At 39.0% G+C, this 18,029-nt stretch overlaps 1 protein-coding gene across 4 annotated transcripts in view; it reads right to left on the bottom strand.

The window, feature by feature from the left end:
- Nucleotides 1-18,029, bottom strand: part of LOC122789381 — a 475,956-nt gene that overhangs the window by 146,417 nt on the left and 311,510 nt on the right. For all 4 annotated transcript variants that reach the window (XM_044056787.1, XM_044056786.1, XM_044056784.1 and 1 more), the window contains exon 2: nucleotides 3,553-3,663. In XM_044056787.1, coding sequence (XP_043912722.1) covers nucleotides 3,553-3,560 — 8 coding nt within the window. In that variant the 5' untranslated portion in view covers nucleotides 3,561-3,663. The remainder of the gene's footprint in view (nucleotides 1-3,552; nucleotides 3,664-18,029) is intronic.

The raw sequence follows: 18,029 nt of genomic DNA, 5'->3' as shown, positions 1-18,029 counted from the left end.
TCTTATTGACTGTTAGTACTAACACTAATAATTTTGGATTTTCACTCATAATTCCTCTTCTTGTCATGTTAAAATTCTTCAAGCATTTTATTATTTATTGATTGGCATTTGTTTACCAGGAAAGTCTGATTGAGCAGTACCTTTTCCAACAGAGGCCCAAAGAGAAAAACTCCATTTTACAAACATCATGGACATCAGCTATATCATTCACAAACATTTTGTATTAAAAATAACTGTTATTTATTTTATTTATTTATTTGACATTTGTTAACCGGGTTAGTCCAACTGAGTCAGGGGGCCATTTTCAGTGGAGACCCAAGGGGGAAAGCTCGAGATTATTTACAAGCATTTAAGTAATACAACAGTGAGCAAGTGGTAAAAATAAAATGTTAAGAGCTATAAAAATAATAGATTATGTCATTACATAGAAGAAAAGGGAAAACAAAAAAGACTGAACTGTATAAAATTAAGAGAGTGAAAAATAAAGACAAATTGTTAGAACATGTGAGCTATGTACATGGTATTTAACAAGTAATTTTTTGGGTTAGTAATAACAGTTCTGTTTTTAAATGCAATATATATGAGGTAAGAAGTTACATGGATAATATATGAATATTTCAAAAATATTTTAAAAAATTACAGGCAGGTATATGCAGTGTAATAGCATCACTATGATGATTGTCAGGTTTTATGTAAGAATATTTGTTACTGTAGATTCATAGGCGATTACTAGGCTAATGGCTCAAGAGGCATTACAAGCCTAGCCAGTTTTACCCAGTTTTCTATCTCTAGGAGAAAGATAACAATAGTCAGCAACTGGGATTTTACAATTTTTACAAACTGCCTCTGTTTTATTATCTGAAGAGATATGCAGCCAGCACACACACACACATTCCTTTCAGACTGAAACCTAATATTTCTGTCTCTCTATCTCTCTTTCAGTTTTCTTTTAATATGAAAATCTAGTTGACTTCTCAACCAGCTGTTACAACTCTAAGGTCATAGACATAGCTAATCGTAACATTGCATAAGACTAATGCTACAATGCAGGTTACTGGTATACTGTAGGTACCCTTTGTACCACACTATTTCAGATTTGCTTTCTATCAAGTACTTCCTTGAGTCAAAATTTAGTCTGCTTTACAGATTTCATTAAAAGTAGCATAAAAACTTGTTTGTACTTAAAAGTATCTAAAATATTTCCTGTTTTTCCTTTATCTAAACAGTACAGATTCATTTTTGTAAAATCATGTGACACAGAACAAATGGAAGTTGGGATGAAGACATGAACACGCTCTTGTGTAATGGTGAAGTAATATCAGCACATTCTTTGCATGTCTGGGAGACTGCTGTATGAAAAAAATCTGAATGGAGTACACCTTACCAAGAAATGGAGAGAGGCAGTTACTGTGGAGGATGCTTTTTTACTTACAGGTTTGATCACAACCTGTGTCACAGTAGCACACTGTAAGTGATGACATCTGAAGTTGTAGATACATCTTTTATTAAAAGGGTTGGTGTACTGGCCTTGCCAAGACTTCACTGGCAACCAACTGTAATGCAAGTTCCTTTTCACCATTACGCTTCTACACTTATTGTGCCTTTTTCAATCAACTAACAGTGTAATATTTTATGTATGATAAACGCAAGTGCAAGATTGTCCTATTAGTTTTATTTTTGGGCTGTATTCCCCTTAAATAAATGTTACAAACAAAATAATCAGATGTCACCTTTACCTGTTCACAGAGAAAGACAGAGAGATAGACAGGGAGGCCTGCCAAACTATGGATGAAGACCTGGTGTCCCCGTGTATTTTTGCTACTTAAAACTTAACTTGTTGACTTACTTAAGTTGTGTACTTTGTTAGAATCTTCTAGTTCTACTTTTTCATTTCCACTCTCTGCTAACTATCTCTGACTGAGTTCTTGTTATTTTGGCTAATCCAGTAAGGGCAGACAGGCTAACAGAAATAACTTGCAGTTCCCGTAAACAGGAACCAGTGTTAATGGCTGACTAATAAGAGAATAATATGATGCGTGTGAATAACTGGAATACAGATTATAAACGAATACTGATAAAAAGGAAGAACACAAGCTGCTGACAGTGTGACTCACGTCAACTTCAAAGGAAAAGATTTATATGTACTTCTTAAACAAAATCTGCCTTCTGGGAGGGGCTGAGGTAACAACATAAACATTTCATAAATTAACCTTTGAGACCCACACTAGTGTATGTTTAACCTGAGCAAAGAAGCAGAAATGAGTCACATTTGGCCACCTCAATTTTGTTTTAAACAGAATGCAGTTTTGCTTTTCCTCTTTCTACCTTGCTTTGCCTTATCTATGGACACCTGAACCAATGCTAATGCATTTGCTTTCAAACATCATTTTTTTAAGTCTGACTGGCAACAAATTAATCAGTAACCACACATTCTCATAATTTGTGCTGCAGGATGAAATTAAAATAGCTATCTAGAAACCTTCTGACAAATCACAAGGTGCTGCTACTGTTGCAGAAAAAGCTTACAGATGTTGAAGGAAAAAGCAGAGTTTCTTGCACATTAATTGCCAGGTACACGTTACATCTGCATCACAATAATAATATTATAAATAAGTATGATGAGCACCCTTGATATGTTTACTAGTAAAGGAGCGCCCAGTTATAATTCAATTACGACTTTGTATTCAAGGAGCTTTTCACTTATGTGACTCAACAATGAATGCATTTTGCCGGCTTTTCAGAACTGCATTAAACTTTCAGGCATGGTCATATTATGAGTAAGTGAAATATAGTGTTATATTCAATGTTGCCCCTTTGCTTCTATGATTTTGGCTGTGTAATGAATATATTAGCATATTAACCTAAGGTAACACTCCTGACTGGTATGAAACACTCTGTTAATATATACTTCTCGGGATACATTGGGTACTTGAAAATGTCAAAGCTAGTCAGAACTTTAACACATACTAAGTCCCTCAACTCACATGTTTTTCAAATTCACTGTTGTTATTAAATGGTGAGTTGAGATAAGTGTTGACATGACAGACAGCTATCTTTCAATTGGTGTTCAAAGTTAACTTCTTTTATTACTTAGTCATTCTTTGATAATAATCTTCACTGGACCACTTTCAGGTATGGCCATAGTAAAAGACAAAATACAGCAGTGAAGAAAACCATAATGTACAAGGGCTAAATAGAATACAGTACTAGCCACACCATTTTAAGGCTGGCTACCTAGTAAGTTACAAACCTTACAGAGTACATTTTAATATTATCACATGCAATCAGACGCAATAAATTAAAATACATCAGTACACCTAAAGTACGCACACAAATGAACTTTAAGCATAATGACGTTATAAATAGTTCTGTTTTTTTGTTATGACACGTACTTAATGACAGTGTGCTATTTTATTTTCATGTTCAGTTGAACTTAACTATGCTTAATGTTTGAAATATGCTTGTTCAAACAAACAACTCTTTGTCAGTCAACATAAAAATCTGTTAAAATAACAAATTTGTTTTAACAATAGAGTTCTAAAGAAGTCTTACCTGTCCATCCTGAAGTCTGAGGTGGTGTGATTACTTATTCACTTTTAAATGAAAAGACTCTGATGAACTCTGCGATGTATGGAACTGTGTTATGGGTTTTATTGCGTCTGCCTGTTCATAAAATACAGTCAAAGTTCAGCAACGTGGACTTCATCCTACAGAATTACTAATTACTGCATGCAAGTACTTCATGAACTGTTCTGAACCATAAATGACATCATGGAAATAATTGCATTCCTTTCTTTTGTTTCTTTAAAGTTTAATTTATTTAAGTGTACAAGCAACAAGAAAACCACAAAAATAATTTAACTAAAATACAACCAACCTCTAGCATAACAAAGCTCTTAGAAATAACACTTTTGTTCCAAGTTTTTATTAAATACAAAAAAACTCAAATAATAAAAGACAAGGGCATAGGCAAAATATACTTGACATTATATAATTAATCAAACATCATCTCCCTTTTACAACATATCTGTGAAAAGAGTTTTAAATAATTATGAGTTTCTGTCCTATAGGCTACCCATGGGACTTCCTGGAAAGTGCACCGCAGGTTTATTTCTCTTTACACCTGGAAAGTGCACCGCAGGTTTATTTCTCTTTACACCTGGAAAGTGCACCACAGGTTTATTTCTCTTTACACCTGGAAAGTGCACCGCAGGTTTATTTCTTTAGGGGGTAAAGTTCTAGTATTAAGGTTAATTGCTGTGCCAATCAAGGTAGGGGGATCAATTGTCCTTCAATTATTATTGGTAACATTCTTGGCAATTGCATCAACAAATGAACACGTCCCTGTTGAAGTAAAGCAGTTTACTGGTTGGTAACAAGATCAAAAGTAGTGCCAGGATCTGTTGAGTTATTCCCTTCCAAACTTTGGTGACCAGCTTCTCCATATATTTTTTAAATTGTATTGGTCTGGGACATTCAAAAAAAGGTATGCATCCTTTCACCTATGGAATAATCTTTACATATGTAGGACTTAACATCAGCCCTTTTATATATCTGAGCTAATCAGGGAGTAAAACATGTAAACAAATATTCTCATCCTACACATCTCTAGTGTCATGACGCTGTGGCATATCTAGATCAGTGATCAATCTGCTCCATTCTTTCTCCTATACTTGATAGTGTCATGACTCTGTGCCATAGCTAGATCGATGATCAATCTGTTCCATTCTTTCTCTGATACTTGATAGTGTCATGACACTGTGGCATAGCTAGATCAGTGATCAATCTGCTCCATTCTTTCTCTGATACTTGATAGTGTCATGACACTGTGGCATATCTAGATCAGTGATCAATCTGCTCCATTCTTTCTCTGATACTTGATAGTGTCATGACGCTGTGACATAGCTAGATCGATGATCAATCTGTTCCATTCTTTCTCTGATACTTGATAGTGTCATGACACTGTGGCATATCTAGATCAGTGATCAATCTGCTCCATTCTTTCTCTGATACTTGATAGTGTCATGACGCTGTGACATAGCTAGATCGGTGATCAATCTGTTCCATTCTTTCTCTGATACTTGATAGTGTCATGACGCTGTGGCATAGCTAGATCAGTGATCAATCTGCTCCATTCTTTCTCTGATACTTGATAGTGTCATGATGCTGTGGCACAGCTAGATCGATGATCAGTCTGTTCCATTCTTTCTCTGATACTTGATAGTGTCATGATGCTGTGGCATAGCTAGATCGATGATCAATCTGTTCCATTCTTTCTCTGATACTTGATGGTGTCATGACGCTGTGCCATAGCTAGATCGATGATCAGTCTGTTCCATTCTTTCTCTGATACTTGATAGTGTCATGACGCTGTGGCATAGCTAGATCGATGATCAATCTGTTCCATTCTTTCTCTGATACTTGATAGTGCCATGACGCTGTGGCATAGCTAGGTCAATGATCAATCTGTTCCATTCTTTCTCTCATACTTGATAGTGTCATGATGCTGTGCCATAGCTAGATTGATGATCAATCTGTTCCATTCTTTCTCTGATACTTGATGGTGTCATGATGCTGTGGCATAGCTAGATCGATGATCAATCTGTTCCATTCTTTCTCTGATACTTGATAGTGTCATGATGCTGTGCCATAGCTAGATCGATGATCAATCTGTTCCATTCTTTCTCTGATACTTGATATTTCATCTCCTTCTTCCTGCTGGTTCCTTATTGTTGGTGAGATCTATTCTAACCCTCCACACAGTGTTATATGTTATTCTGAGTCACCCCTTTTTTCAGTTAGGAACTCTCCCCTAGATTCTACTATCCAGTTTATCATCCTAGGCTGATCCTTAATACTTATCTGGCTAAACTTTAAGCCATGCACAATGTTTCTTAACTATTGAAATGAAAAGCAACCCTGTTTTCTAAGATCATATCTTTTACTATACACTCTTTAGAAATAAATGTATTTACTTGATGTAACACTTCCTAGTAAAACATATGCTCCTTTTGTTTATGTCATTGCTCTAGACATACTCTCTGATACCCCCAGTAGAGTCGTGTGGCTGTCAAAGCTAATTGCATTTCCCATCTTCCTGTCTTAGCTGTGACTAATACGTATTACCTTTCCTTTAACATATCGGTTACAGCAGCAGAGTTTATTTTCCTAGGTCTACTTTTCTGTGTCAAAACTTTACTCCAGAAAAGCTTCTTTCTCCTATATATCCAAGATACAGCATTTTTAGGCCATGGTACACCAATCACTACTTAGTTTATAAAACAACACTTAAATGGTTGATCTTATAGAGCATTTAAAATTGGGACCCTCAGGTCACTGTCTTCCTATGAATAATTCCTCTTGTACATATCAGTAATTGACAATCACAGAAACTGTAAATTAAAGTATAGGTTTATTGCTTTACAATCACCTTAAAGGAAAAGTAGACTGCTTGAAATGTTTCTCTAGTTTGCTACAGTCCAGATCTAGTGACATTTTATTTTACTAGCAGTCTTCCCCTTAACTCTGTTTAAAGAAAGGTTCCATTCAAAGAAGCACATCTCAGTAAAACAAAGTAGGGGACAAAAAGGATAAACCTGAAATGAACTATCATCTACTCATTTAATGTCCAGTGCCTCTGAATGCATACTGCATGACTTTTAGTCATCAACTGTCCCTAAATTTCATTGACATATCTGTTTTTGGCTCATAGTTTTGTCTGTCCTTCCTAAAATCAGTATCACTTTGAGGAAAAAAATGATGGATTATAATAAAAAAAAATTGACATTCATTATAACCACATACTTCTTTTACTTCAGAAAATACATGTTAATTTGTCCAGTTTTGTTTCATCAGCTTTGTGAATCAGTGGTACTAATAAAGTGTCCTTTATTTGGTTCCTATATCCCAGAATATTTATTGGCTTTGTTCCTGATTCTGGTGTTGTGCGGCTGAGAGCTATGATTACATTAACTATTTTGATAACAACTACATTCTTTCTGTCTTAATTCTCATCTGTCTTATTGTATCTGTACTCTGTAGACCCAGACAAGTCAGGCTTGCATCACTGTTTTGTGGTCCTTAGTGGAATATAATATTACGGGTAGCCATGGTGGTGCAGCGGTTAGTGTTGTCACTTCACAGCAAGAGGTTCTCCGGTTTGATCCTTGGCTGGGGTGCCTTCTGTGCAGAGTCTGCATGTCCTCCCTGTGGTCATGTGGGTTTCCTCTGGGTGCTCAGGTTTCCTCCCACATCCAAAAGACATGCTGTAGGTGTATTGGACACTCTAAATTGGCCCTAGGCATGAGTATGTGCATGTGTCTGCCTTCTGTGGAAGGTTGGGCGCCAGGCTGGCAACTTGACACCGTAAAAACTCTACTGCCAATCATGAGCAGACAGGTGATCTGCTGTGGTGACCCCTAACTGGGAAAAGCCAGAAGAAGAAGTGGAATATGATATTAGGGGGGTTCAATTCACTGACAACAGAATATGCTTCTCAGATAAGTACTTATTTGATTGCTTTGAAGTACTTATATTTTATGAATGCTCATCTGTTTTAATATTTACACTTGTCTTTTATTCACAAGATTCTTTTGTGGTGAGTTTGCTGACCTATTTGTTGTTTTTTTTTTTTTTGATACCACTGGTAATGCCCATAGGGAGATACAGGTAACCCCACCATGATTTTTGTGTCCTTTCAATGCCATAGCAATGGTGGGCAAATGGGGCACCTTCCCTGAGCACCAACTTTAGGGGTTACCAATGGATGTTCTTCATGTTTCACTGCTGCAGTTATAACCATTGGGTTATCCATGCTGTGGTAGCCCTCAGTCGGTCCGAATACCAGAGTCAAGTTTTTGTGCGTCGGCTGCTGTCACTTGCTGGGTGATGTCAGGTCATCCAAGCTATAACGGAGAGCAGGCGATGCCATAACCTCAGTTTCTTGGTGTGGAGCCCGTAGCCAAAGCATTTCGTAACAGTGCCAGTCGGCTGTTTCCAGATTATGAACTTCAGCTGAAAATGTCTAAAGCTAAGTACCCCGTTGGGGATCCTTCCTTTTTCTTGCACTAACTGATGTCCAAAAAGATCAATAACTGTCTCACCTGTGGAAAGCAAATACCACACTGAGACTTCCATTCTTACTGTGTCACTTGCTTAGGCCCAGATCATGATATACCCCACTGTTGGTTCTGTGCCCTCTTTAACACTAGAACTATTCATCATAGATCTCTGTTTTTTGCCAGTTATTTTTGTCTTCTATCTCTGATTACCAGTATGGCATCCATCATTCAGCAAACTGCAGATCTTCTGAAAAAACATAAAGATAAGGATAGAGACAGACCACATAAGGCCAAGCCTTCCGATGACACCACAGCTAAAAGGCTCATCACTTCTTCGGAATTCAGTGAGGCGCTTTCCCTGATGCCCAACTCGATTACTTTGCAGGCCTTTACTGAGACTCTTTCAGAGTCCTGTATGCCGCAGATGACTGAATTGTCTAACGAGCCTTTGGCTGTCTCTGCCTCAGTTGGGTCTGGAGCTGCTACTCAGACACTGGCTTCCAAGGATACTGCTTGCACTTTGGACTTCATTTCAAGACCTTCGCCCTCTCTTCCGACTAACACACCAACAGCGCCGAGGGATACTCTTGAGGCCAGATTTCGAGCTACTCCAAAGAAAACAGCAAAAAGTATCCATTCCACTACTCCTCCCCCCTCCTCAAACTAGAATGCTTAAAATGGCAGAGGATCTTATTACTTTCATCAGCTGTAATCAGGCTACTAAAGCTAAAAGGAGAAGGGAACCTTCTCCAGACATCCAATCAGATTTAGACTCAGAAGGATCTGACTCCTCTGTTTTTGAAGAAGAACATCCTCTTACTGCCTATAAAGACTCAGATGCAGAAGAATCTATTCCTTCTGCATCACCTCCAGAGGACTTTTCTTTTGGTGAAACCCTCCACACCCTCAGGGAATACTTCCAATGGGAATCAATGGATTTCCCTCAATCCAAGAAAAGACTAAGAGAGTTTCTGGACCTGCCCCAGTACAGGCCTCTGGCCATCCCACCCATCTTGGAGGTGGTAGATGATGTTTACCAAGAATCCAGCCTTACCCCCTCACCCTTCTACCTGCCCCCAGAAAACCTGATAAGTACTACAGGGTACTTGACTCACATACATTCCTCTACAGAAATCCTATAGCAGATCCAGAGGTGATTACTCAGGGACCTAAGGGAGTTAAGGCTACCTATGCAAAGAATCCTACTCCCTCATTCATAGAATCTAGGGCCCTGGACAGATGGGGTAAAAAAGTATATACCTCTGCAACTTTAACTATAAGGGCTCTCAACTGTCAGTTCCATATGTTAAAATATCAACAGCACACTTTGGAACTTTTGAAACAGAAAATTTCTGCTTTTCCATATTTTGCCAACACTAAAGAGATAGCAGAATTAATGCACTCTTCATCTCAGGTGGCAAAGCACTCCTTGCACTGTGGATTTGATGCCGTAGAAGATTCTAGCAGGGCAGCAGTGACAGGATCTGTTATCAGAAGACATGCATGGCTGAAGGAACAACCACTCCCTGATCATGTCAAAGCTAAAATCATGGATGCACCTCTTGAGAAAGACCATTTGTTCAGACAGAAAACTGAAGAGGTACTTAAAAAGATAGAAGACAAAGCTAAATTGAGGCAGACTGTTAAAGATTTTCTTCAAGTACAACCTTCTATGTTCAGCAGAAATTTTCCCTCTAAACACTGGTCCTTTCCTGCACCAAACAGGCAGGCACAAGGCAAAACCCGTAGGGACAGACCCACCAGGACTCAAACTCAGGGCCACCAAAGAACAAAACAGTGGCCCTCCTCAAACACTAGAGCAGGGAGTTCAAAAGCAACCCTGTATGGAAAAAACTCTCAATGACTACCCTTCTCATCTCTGCCTGCCTCCACCACACCAAAACCTAGGAGGAAGGCTATCTCTTTGCAGAGAAAATTAGAACTCTATAACAAAAGATCAATGGGTCTTAAAAATCATTGCTCAGGGGTACAAATCCAATTTCTAAGAACTACCATCTCCAAGAGGGTACCCAGACCTACTTCCAAACCAGTGGGCAGAAGCACTAAAACAAGTGCAAAACCTAATATCCCTAGGGGCAGTAGAACCTGTACCTCCAGAACAAGTTGCAAAAGGATTTTATTCCAGAATATTCCTTGTTCCCAGGAAAGAGGGTACTTGGCATCCCATCCTGGACCTATCCTTTCTCAATACCTTCCTGGTAATCCCAAAACTCAAAATGCTTACCTTACAGCAGCTTCTACCAATGCTGCCAAACAAAGCTTGGATGGTCACCTTAGACCTAAAGGATGCTTACCTGCACATCCCAATAAGGGAATCATGCAGAAAATTCCTGCGCTTCAGAGCAGGATCACTACACTTTCAATTATCTGCTTTGCCCATTGGCATATCTACTGCTACCAGGGTATTCACCAAATGTCTAGCTCCTGCCATTGCCTTTTGCAGGCAAAACAATGTACAGATTTACCCTTACCTGGACGACTGTCTCATCCAGGCAGACTGCAAGGAACTGCACCTGCAGCACCTCTCATTTGTAAAAACCCTACTCACCTCTCTGGGTTTCACTATCAGTGAAAGGAAATCAAAACAGACACCTACCAGGACAATCATATTTCTAGGAGCCTTACTGGACACAGAACAGCAAATGGCCTTTCTGTCCCCAGAAAAACAAAGTTTCCTAACAAAATACTTCACTACTCTTCCTCCCAAACCCAACTTTCTGCCAGGAAGTTCCTACAAGCTCTAGGCTACATGGCCTCATGCATCCTCCTGGTACCTCTGGCCAGACTACACATAAGGAAAATTCAGTGGTACCTAAAGACCATATGGTGTCAACATTCACAAGCTCTGGACACCTCCCTGCCTGTGATTCCTTGCCCTAAGATCCGAGTTCCTCTGGTGGGCCCAGGCCTGTGCTCTGAACAAGGGACTTCCATTCACCGTCCGTCCATCAGACCAGACCATAACTACAGATGCTTCAGACATAGCCTGGGGCACCCACCTAGAAGGCAGATGTGCCCAAGGTCTCTGGGACACACAGATACTACCCTGGCACATCAACCAAAAGGAAATGATAGCAGTACAAACCTCTCTGGCATCCTTCAAACCCTACCTCAAACCAGGGGTTCTTCTCATAAAAACAGACAACACCACAGTCATGTGGTACATCAACAAACAGGGAGGGACTCAATCTTACCCCCTGTGCAGACTAGCCATGAATCTGTGGCTAGCAGCCTCATCCATAGGACTACATCTTATAGCCCAATACCTACCGGGAATCAACAACACCCTGGCAGACCACCTAAGCAGAAACCTGCTGGACCCACACAAATGGCAAATCCACAGAGACATTTTTCTACAAATTACCCACACATGGGGAACCCCTCAGGTGGACCTCTTTGCCTCTCATTTAAATTACCAAGTACAGAAATTCTGCACCAGGGAGTACCATCACCTGGCCTGGAAGGATGATGCCCTGACCTTCCCTTGGAATACCCTCTTTGTGCATGGATTCCTACCTCTGCTTCTCATTCCAAAAGTATTAATCAAGATAAGGGAGGAAAAACCAAGAGCAATACTCATTGCCCCTGATTCGCCCAGACAGCATTGGTACCCACTGCTGTGCAGCCTTTCTCACCAGCCCCCCTGGCAGGTACCTCTGATACCTCACCTGCTATCCCGGGGGGCGCAATGCTGCACTCAGACCTTCAGACACTCAAGCTCTCAGCATGGCTTATTCTACCAAAACCAACAAGGAATCTATGGTGAGCAAGCAAGTCCTTAACATCATCACAGAAGCCAGAAAGCCCAGCACCAGAAAATCTTACGCTGGAAAATGGAAAAGATTCTGCTCCTGGAGCCAGTCCAAGGGGGTAGACATACATCTGCCCTCCATTCCTCTTATTCTAGATTATCTTGCTGAGCTTCTTAATAAGGGTCTCTCCTTCTCCTCCATAAAAATCCATGCCTCTGTCATCTCGACACACTTTGATACAGAACAACCATTGCTCTTACCCTCTTATCAAACAATTCCTTAGAGGAGCCTCTAATATCAGGCCTCCCAGAAGACAGCCCACCCCAGCCTGGGACCTGAACTATGTTTTAGAAAAGCTTACTCTGCCTCCCTTCGAGCCTGAAGCATCCTCAGAACTAGAGTGCCTCTCTTCGGAGACTGCCTTTCTCCTGGCTATTACTTCAGCCAGGAGAGTGTCAGAGCTTCAAGCCTTAATGGCCATTGAGCCATTTATCATCTTCCATGCAGAGTTTCCCTGAGAACCAATCCCTCCTTCATGCCAAAGGTGGTTTTGGGTGTTACCCTCAACCAGGCCATCCACCTGCCGACCTTCTTCCCTAACCCTCAGAACAATGGGGAAAGGATACTGCATTCTTTGGATGTGCACAGGCAATTCAGATTTTATCTGGATCGTACAAAGACATTCAGGAAAACTGACCAGCTCTTGGTCAGCTTTAAAACAGGGGCACAGGGGAAACCAATATCCAAAAAGACCATTTCTAAATGGATAGCACAATGCATCCAATTTTGGTAATTCTTGCATGGAAAACTACTCCCTAGGACTATCAGATCCCATTCCAGTAGGTCAACCTCTACTTCCACAGCATTCCTTAGAGGGCTACCCACCAAGGACATCCTGGAAGCTGCCACATGGACTTCAGTCCACACCTTCACCAAACATTACCATCTGAACCTATTCTCAAAACCTAGGGCTGGGTTTGCCTCTGCAGTTCTGCAGGGCATACTCACCCAATCTTAAGTTTCTATTAGTCTTCAACCCTTCTCCTCAGCTTTGGGAATCTTCCCAATAGTTAGGACTGCAGCAGTGAAACACAAAGAACATAGTACAGTTGTGTACACTCACCATAAATGTAGATGTTAGAGTGTGTTCACTGCTGCAGTCATGCTTTTCCTCCCTCCTTCCCCCTGATATCTGCTTTCCTTACAGAGACACATATTCCTATGGGGATCTCTAACCCCAGGACTACTAATAATTATTAACATTGGACTTCTTTGGTAGGTTAAGGCAAGAAAAACTGAGGTAATTGCATTGCCTGCTCTCCTTTATAGCTCGGACGAACTGACATCACCCAGCAAACGACAGCAGCTGACACACAAAACTTTGACTCTGGTATTTGGACTGACTGAGGGCTACCACAGCATGGATAACCCAATGGTTAGGACTGCAGCAGTGAACACACTTGAACATCTACATTTATGGTGCATGTACACAATTGTACTTTTTACTGCTTGCAAGCTATTAATTAAGTGATCACAGCTAATCATTCAATAGCTTCTAAACTGTCAGACTGTTGTGTTTTATTTATACATGACAGCAATCAGATCACTTTATTGACAGCTTGTAAGCTGTCAGACTTTTTTATGTTAATTTTTTTAATGTTAAAGTAAAGGGGTACCAAATAGGTGTGGTGCCCAGGTACTGCATTTCCTTGCTTCATCTCTGTGTTCTGTTGTGAATCATTGTTAGTCTGACTGAATTACTTATAGATTAATAATGCATACATTTAATTTAGCAAATATCCCCTTCTTTGAGATATTTTCAAATGCCTTAACAAGGTCTATATAAGCAGCATGTACTCCCTTTCCCTCATCAAGTGATACAGTTATCTAGGATTTTATTTTGTATGACTGATAGGAATTTATTTACCTTTTCCTTGAGTCTGTATAGGAAGCCACCAGGTAAGTTTTTACATTTTAATTTCACTTGCAGCAGTAGATATCATATTTGTAATCATATAACAGGTGTCTCCCCTTATATCTACAGCAGTCTGATATATGTCTTTGCTTGTAATGAAGTTTGCAGAAAAAACATTCTGTAACTATACCCATTATTTGCTTACAGTATATTGTTGAACATCACATTACTGCCTTCAGCCTTAGAGATCAAGCTGAGTTTACCCTTAGATTTGGGATTTTTGTGGTGAGGATAAGTTTTGGAAACTGAGTAGTACCTTTTTTGTTGTATATGTTATTTATTTTGTAATTCCACTGAAAGGGGGTCCTGATGAATTTAGTTGATATACTAACTCTGCTTGAGACAGATGTCCTTGCTGTCCCTCACTCATTTTGACAAGTATTCTAACTCCCAGTAACTTTTTCCCCGTAATGCTAACTATCCCTAATAGAATCCTTATCTTCAACCAAAAAACTCCTACCAAGTGCATAACCCTAAAGTCCCCCATCCCTCCCTAAACCTAAAATCTCCTTCCCATACCTAACCTTAAAGTCACAATCGGTTCCTAAACTGAAAGTCCCCTTCCTCTGCCTATCCTACTGTTTTTGCCAAACCTAAAACCCCTTACTCCTCCAGTACACGATTGCGCCCTAAACCTAAAATCTCCATCCTCCTCCATAACTCATGTCTCCATTGCTCCTTAAATCTGAAATTCCCATCCCCCTCCTTAACCCTAAAGTTTGCAGCACATTCCTCTCCCCCTAACCCTAACTGCACCCCTCCAATCGCCTTCTTCACTTACCTTTTCCGCAGTAAGAACTTGCTTCCATTGGTCTCCTGGGATGTAAGCAAATGGTGCGGCAGCTGTATGACTGAACTCATTTTCAAGTTTGAGCATGAGTAGCTGGTCAGTCGAGGTTACAGCTATTTGAGTACATGGCTGCGAGTTACTAGAATTCGAGTAGCTGAGATATGGGTGGCTGTAGAAATTTCTTGCTAATATATGTTCGTGAATGCAGAAGTTTTTTTCCCTTTTTTCCCTCTTTCACTGACTATCATTGATCCTCCTTAGTTACCATTTTGGTCCAGACTTTCCCCTTTAGTTACCATGGATAAGAGTTGGGCTATTTGAGGAAGGATTGTCATACTGTGGTTGGATGGATGGTATTTTCTGTTTGATCTTCTAATCTGTTGAGTGCTGGTTCTAAATTCACTGCATGCAGGCTTATATGGGACATAGTGGGGTGACTGTTTGCACTTCCATGGTGACATGCCCGTCTGGGGACCTCACCCTCATGGAATGTCCGATAGGTCACCTGGGACACAATCAGGGATTTAATCTTCTATATCATTGGAGCTAGTTAGATTTTGATTAACATGCTTTAATATTTAGGCAAAGTTACTGATGTTGAGTAGTTTACCCAGTCAGCACCGATCCAATTAAAATCCACCATAAGTGCCATCTCGATTCATTTAACATATAAATTCTTTTTTAATTTTTGGCTTACTGAATGTATTTAAGAATAAATTAAAATGTTAAAAAGTACAATCAGCAGCCAGCACAGAATGCCACTGAATGTTGTAAACGTTTTGGACAGCTTTACTACTTTTCTGTGTGTGTGGCAGTACAAAGCGTATTATAGATTTTCTGATTTTTACTGAAACAAAGACACACCACTTCTAGATGATCTGAGAGAACAGTAAGTATGTTACAGCTAGATGATCTGAGGCAACAGCAAGTATGTTACAGCTTTAAAAGCAATAAAGCATTTTGATGTCCTAAATGTTTTTTTTCTGTAACTTGTAGTACATTGGATTAGCTAAAGCTTCATGCACTACAAAGGATTATGACTGGGTCTCTATGTCAGTTAACACTGTCTATCTGTCTAGCCATCCAGTACACACTGTCCCTCGTTCTTCCTTTACGGAGCAGCCTTTATCTACTGCCTTGGTCACCCAGCAGTATATGATGCTCATTTAAATAAAGTGTATAATTCACTTTTATAAACTGTTGGACTAAATGGCTCCTCAACATATTTTACTCATGAATTCGTCAGTGTTATCACAGAGCCCTGCATTTTTCAAGTATGGTCCACACATGGCCCTTGTGCTTAGGCCTCAGGATTGCAACTGGCCTTGGACAGAGTCAAGAACATTAGCAACGAAAACAATGACAAGAAATATAAAAAGGAAAATACCAACTAAGGAAAAAAACAGAGCAATTTGCATTCTTGTCTGTTCCTCTCCTGCCTCTTGTCAACAACCTCTGTCCTTATTCTCTCAAATCTCTGTAAATGTTTGATACAATCCTACATGAAAATCCTACATGATCCTACAGTCCTACATGAAAACTTGTACTAAAGTGAAACAAAATCAACAGGTGCCACACGCATATGCCAACTACTGGCAACTGACTGTCCTTCCTATGATTCTGAATTAAATACTCTGTCACTGTGAATGCTAATAAGTCTGAGTTCCAAGTCATATGAGCTGTCTCCATAGATTAATAAAAATAAATTAGGACTTACAGGGGAAACAAATTATTTATAAAGTCTTACATAACTTGTTTGGTATGACTCTAGCATTTCTACTAATATTGCTCACGCTGGACATTGTTTTGGGATCCTCATACTCGATATACTAGTATTTTGCATGTGTGTGTGTGTGTGTGTGTGTGTGTGTGTGTGTGTGTGTGTGTGTGTGTGTGTGTGTGTGTGTGTGTGTGTGTGTGTGTGTGTGTGTGTGTATATTTATATATATATATATATATATATATATATGTGTGTGTATAGTGATATATAAATAATATCTATCTATCTATATATATATATATATATATATATATATATATATATATATATATATGTATTTATATATTGATATACATTTATATATAAACCCGATTATCTTACAATATGCAGAATAATGCAAAATACCACTAGTGATTTTTCTCCTTTATACTGCGTTAGATAGCTTGATGAACTCTTCTTACTTCTGCCAAAAATGACAATATAAAATGATTTAATTTGTTCAAATGAAAATGTATATACATTTGGACATTGGTAGAGCCACTCATGCTGTGGATAATTCCAAATAACAGAAGCAAAATTTCATTAAGAAGTAGGTTACTTTTTTGCTTATTTCTACTGGGAGCTACATAATTGGATTAGACTGCTACACAAAGTGTTATTCCTTTTATTAATGTTATTGGCTGTATTGTTCATTGTGAATGAGCTTAGAGTCTGTGAAAGAGAAGATTACAGAAGTTATTACATTATATCAGTTGTGGTTCTGGATGAATAACGGCAAAATATCAGTTTCATTTTTTTTTTATTTTGCCCAGGCACAATTTTCAAAAGCATAATTTGGCTTGTTACACCCAATGAAAGATAAGGTGATTGTAAGTACAGCAAATTAAAGTTAATTCAACCTTTGCTTTAAGCCTTCATTACAGCTCTAATTTTATAAGCCATATTAATTATTTTCCTGAATCTTACATGGAACAAGTCAAATGTTTGTAGTAAAAGCATTCCTACCAGGAGACATGTGACATTTCTCTCTATGTGTTTACTCTTTCACTTATTTTTATTCTTAGTTGTAATCAAATTAAATTATCCTATAATTTTACATTGTTAGAATTTCATAAAATAGAATAATTTGTCAGTGCAAAGCACACGTTTAGCACACGTTTAGCATTGAGGTGTTCAGAAAATATGTCTATTATGAAGTATATGCACAATCCAAAAGTCAGCAGCTCAAAGTTTTTATCTCAAAGGTTTATCCAATCTTGACCTCTGTTTATGGCCTCTGTGAAATTCATGTACTCTGTCTCCATTTGCATGACTTTACATGCTGCAGTTTTTCCTTATCTCCCAAAAACATGTTATCATAATACTACTCTTATCTATCCATATACACAGTTTACCCTTAGCCTTCTAGCTCATAACATGTTGGGAATTTAGTCTTTTGTGGCCTTACAGTTTTGTGGATAGAGGGCCCTTTTCAATGGAGACGGGAAGAGAAAAACTTCACTAGGCAGGTAAATTAAACATGACTAAGATATGCATGTGCTTGATAAGACATGATAGCATCAGTTCATACATTCATGCAGTGATAAAAGTGGCATAATACAGGATTTTGGAACACATTCCAGAAAGGAAAGGAAAACATACATTGTGTGCTATAGCTAGAGGATATAATGAAGAAAAAGGACAATTAAAGTAAAAATATTAAGTACTAATA

The sequence above is a fragment of the Protopterus annectens genome, chromosome 14.part0 (genome assembly GCF_019279795.1).
Source record: "Protopterus annectens isolate FY-2018-M chromosome 14.part0, PAN1.0, whole genome shotgun sequence".
NCBI classification, from domain to species: domain Eukaryota; kingdom Metazoa; phylum Chordata; order Ceratodontiformes; family Protopteridae; genus Protopterus; species Protopterus annectens.
Note: the sequence above shows the minus strand (reverse complement) of the source record. Positions and strands in the feature narration are given on the sequence as shown.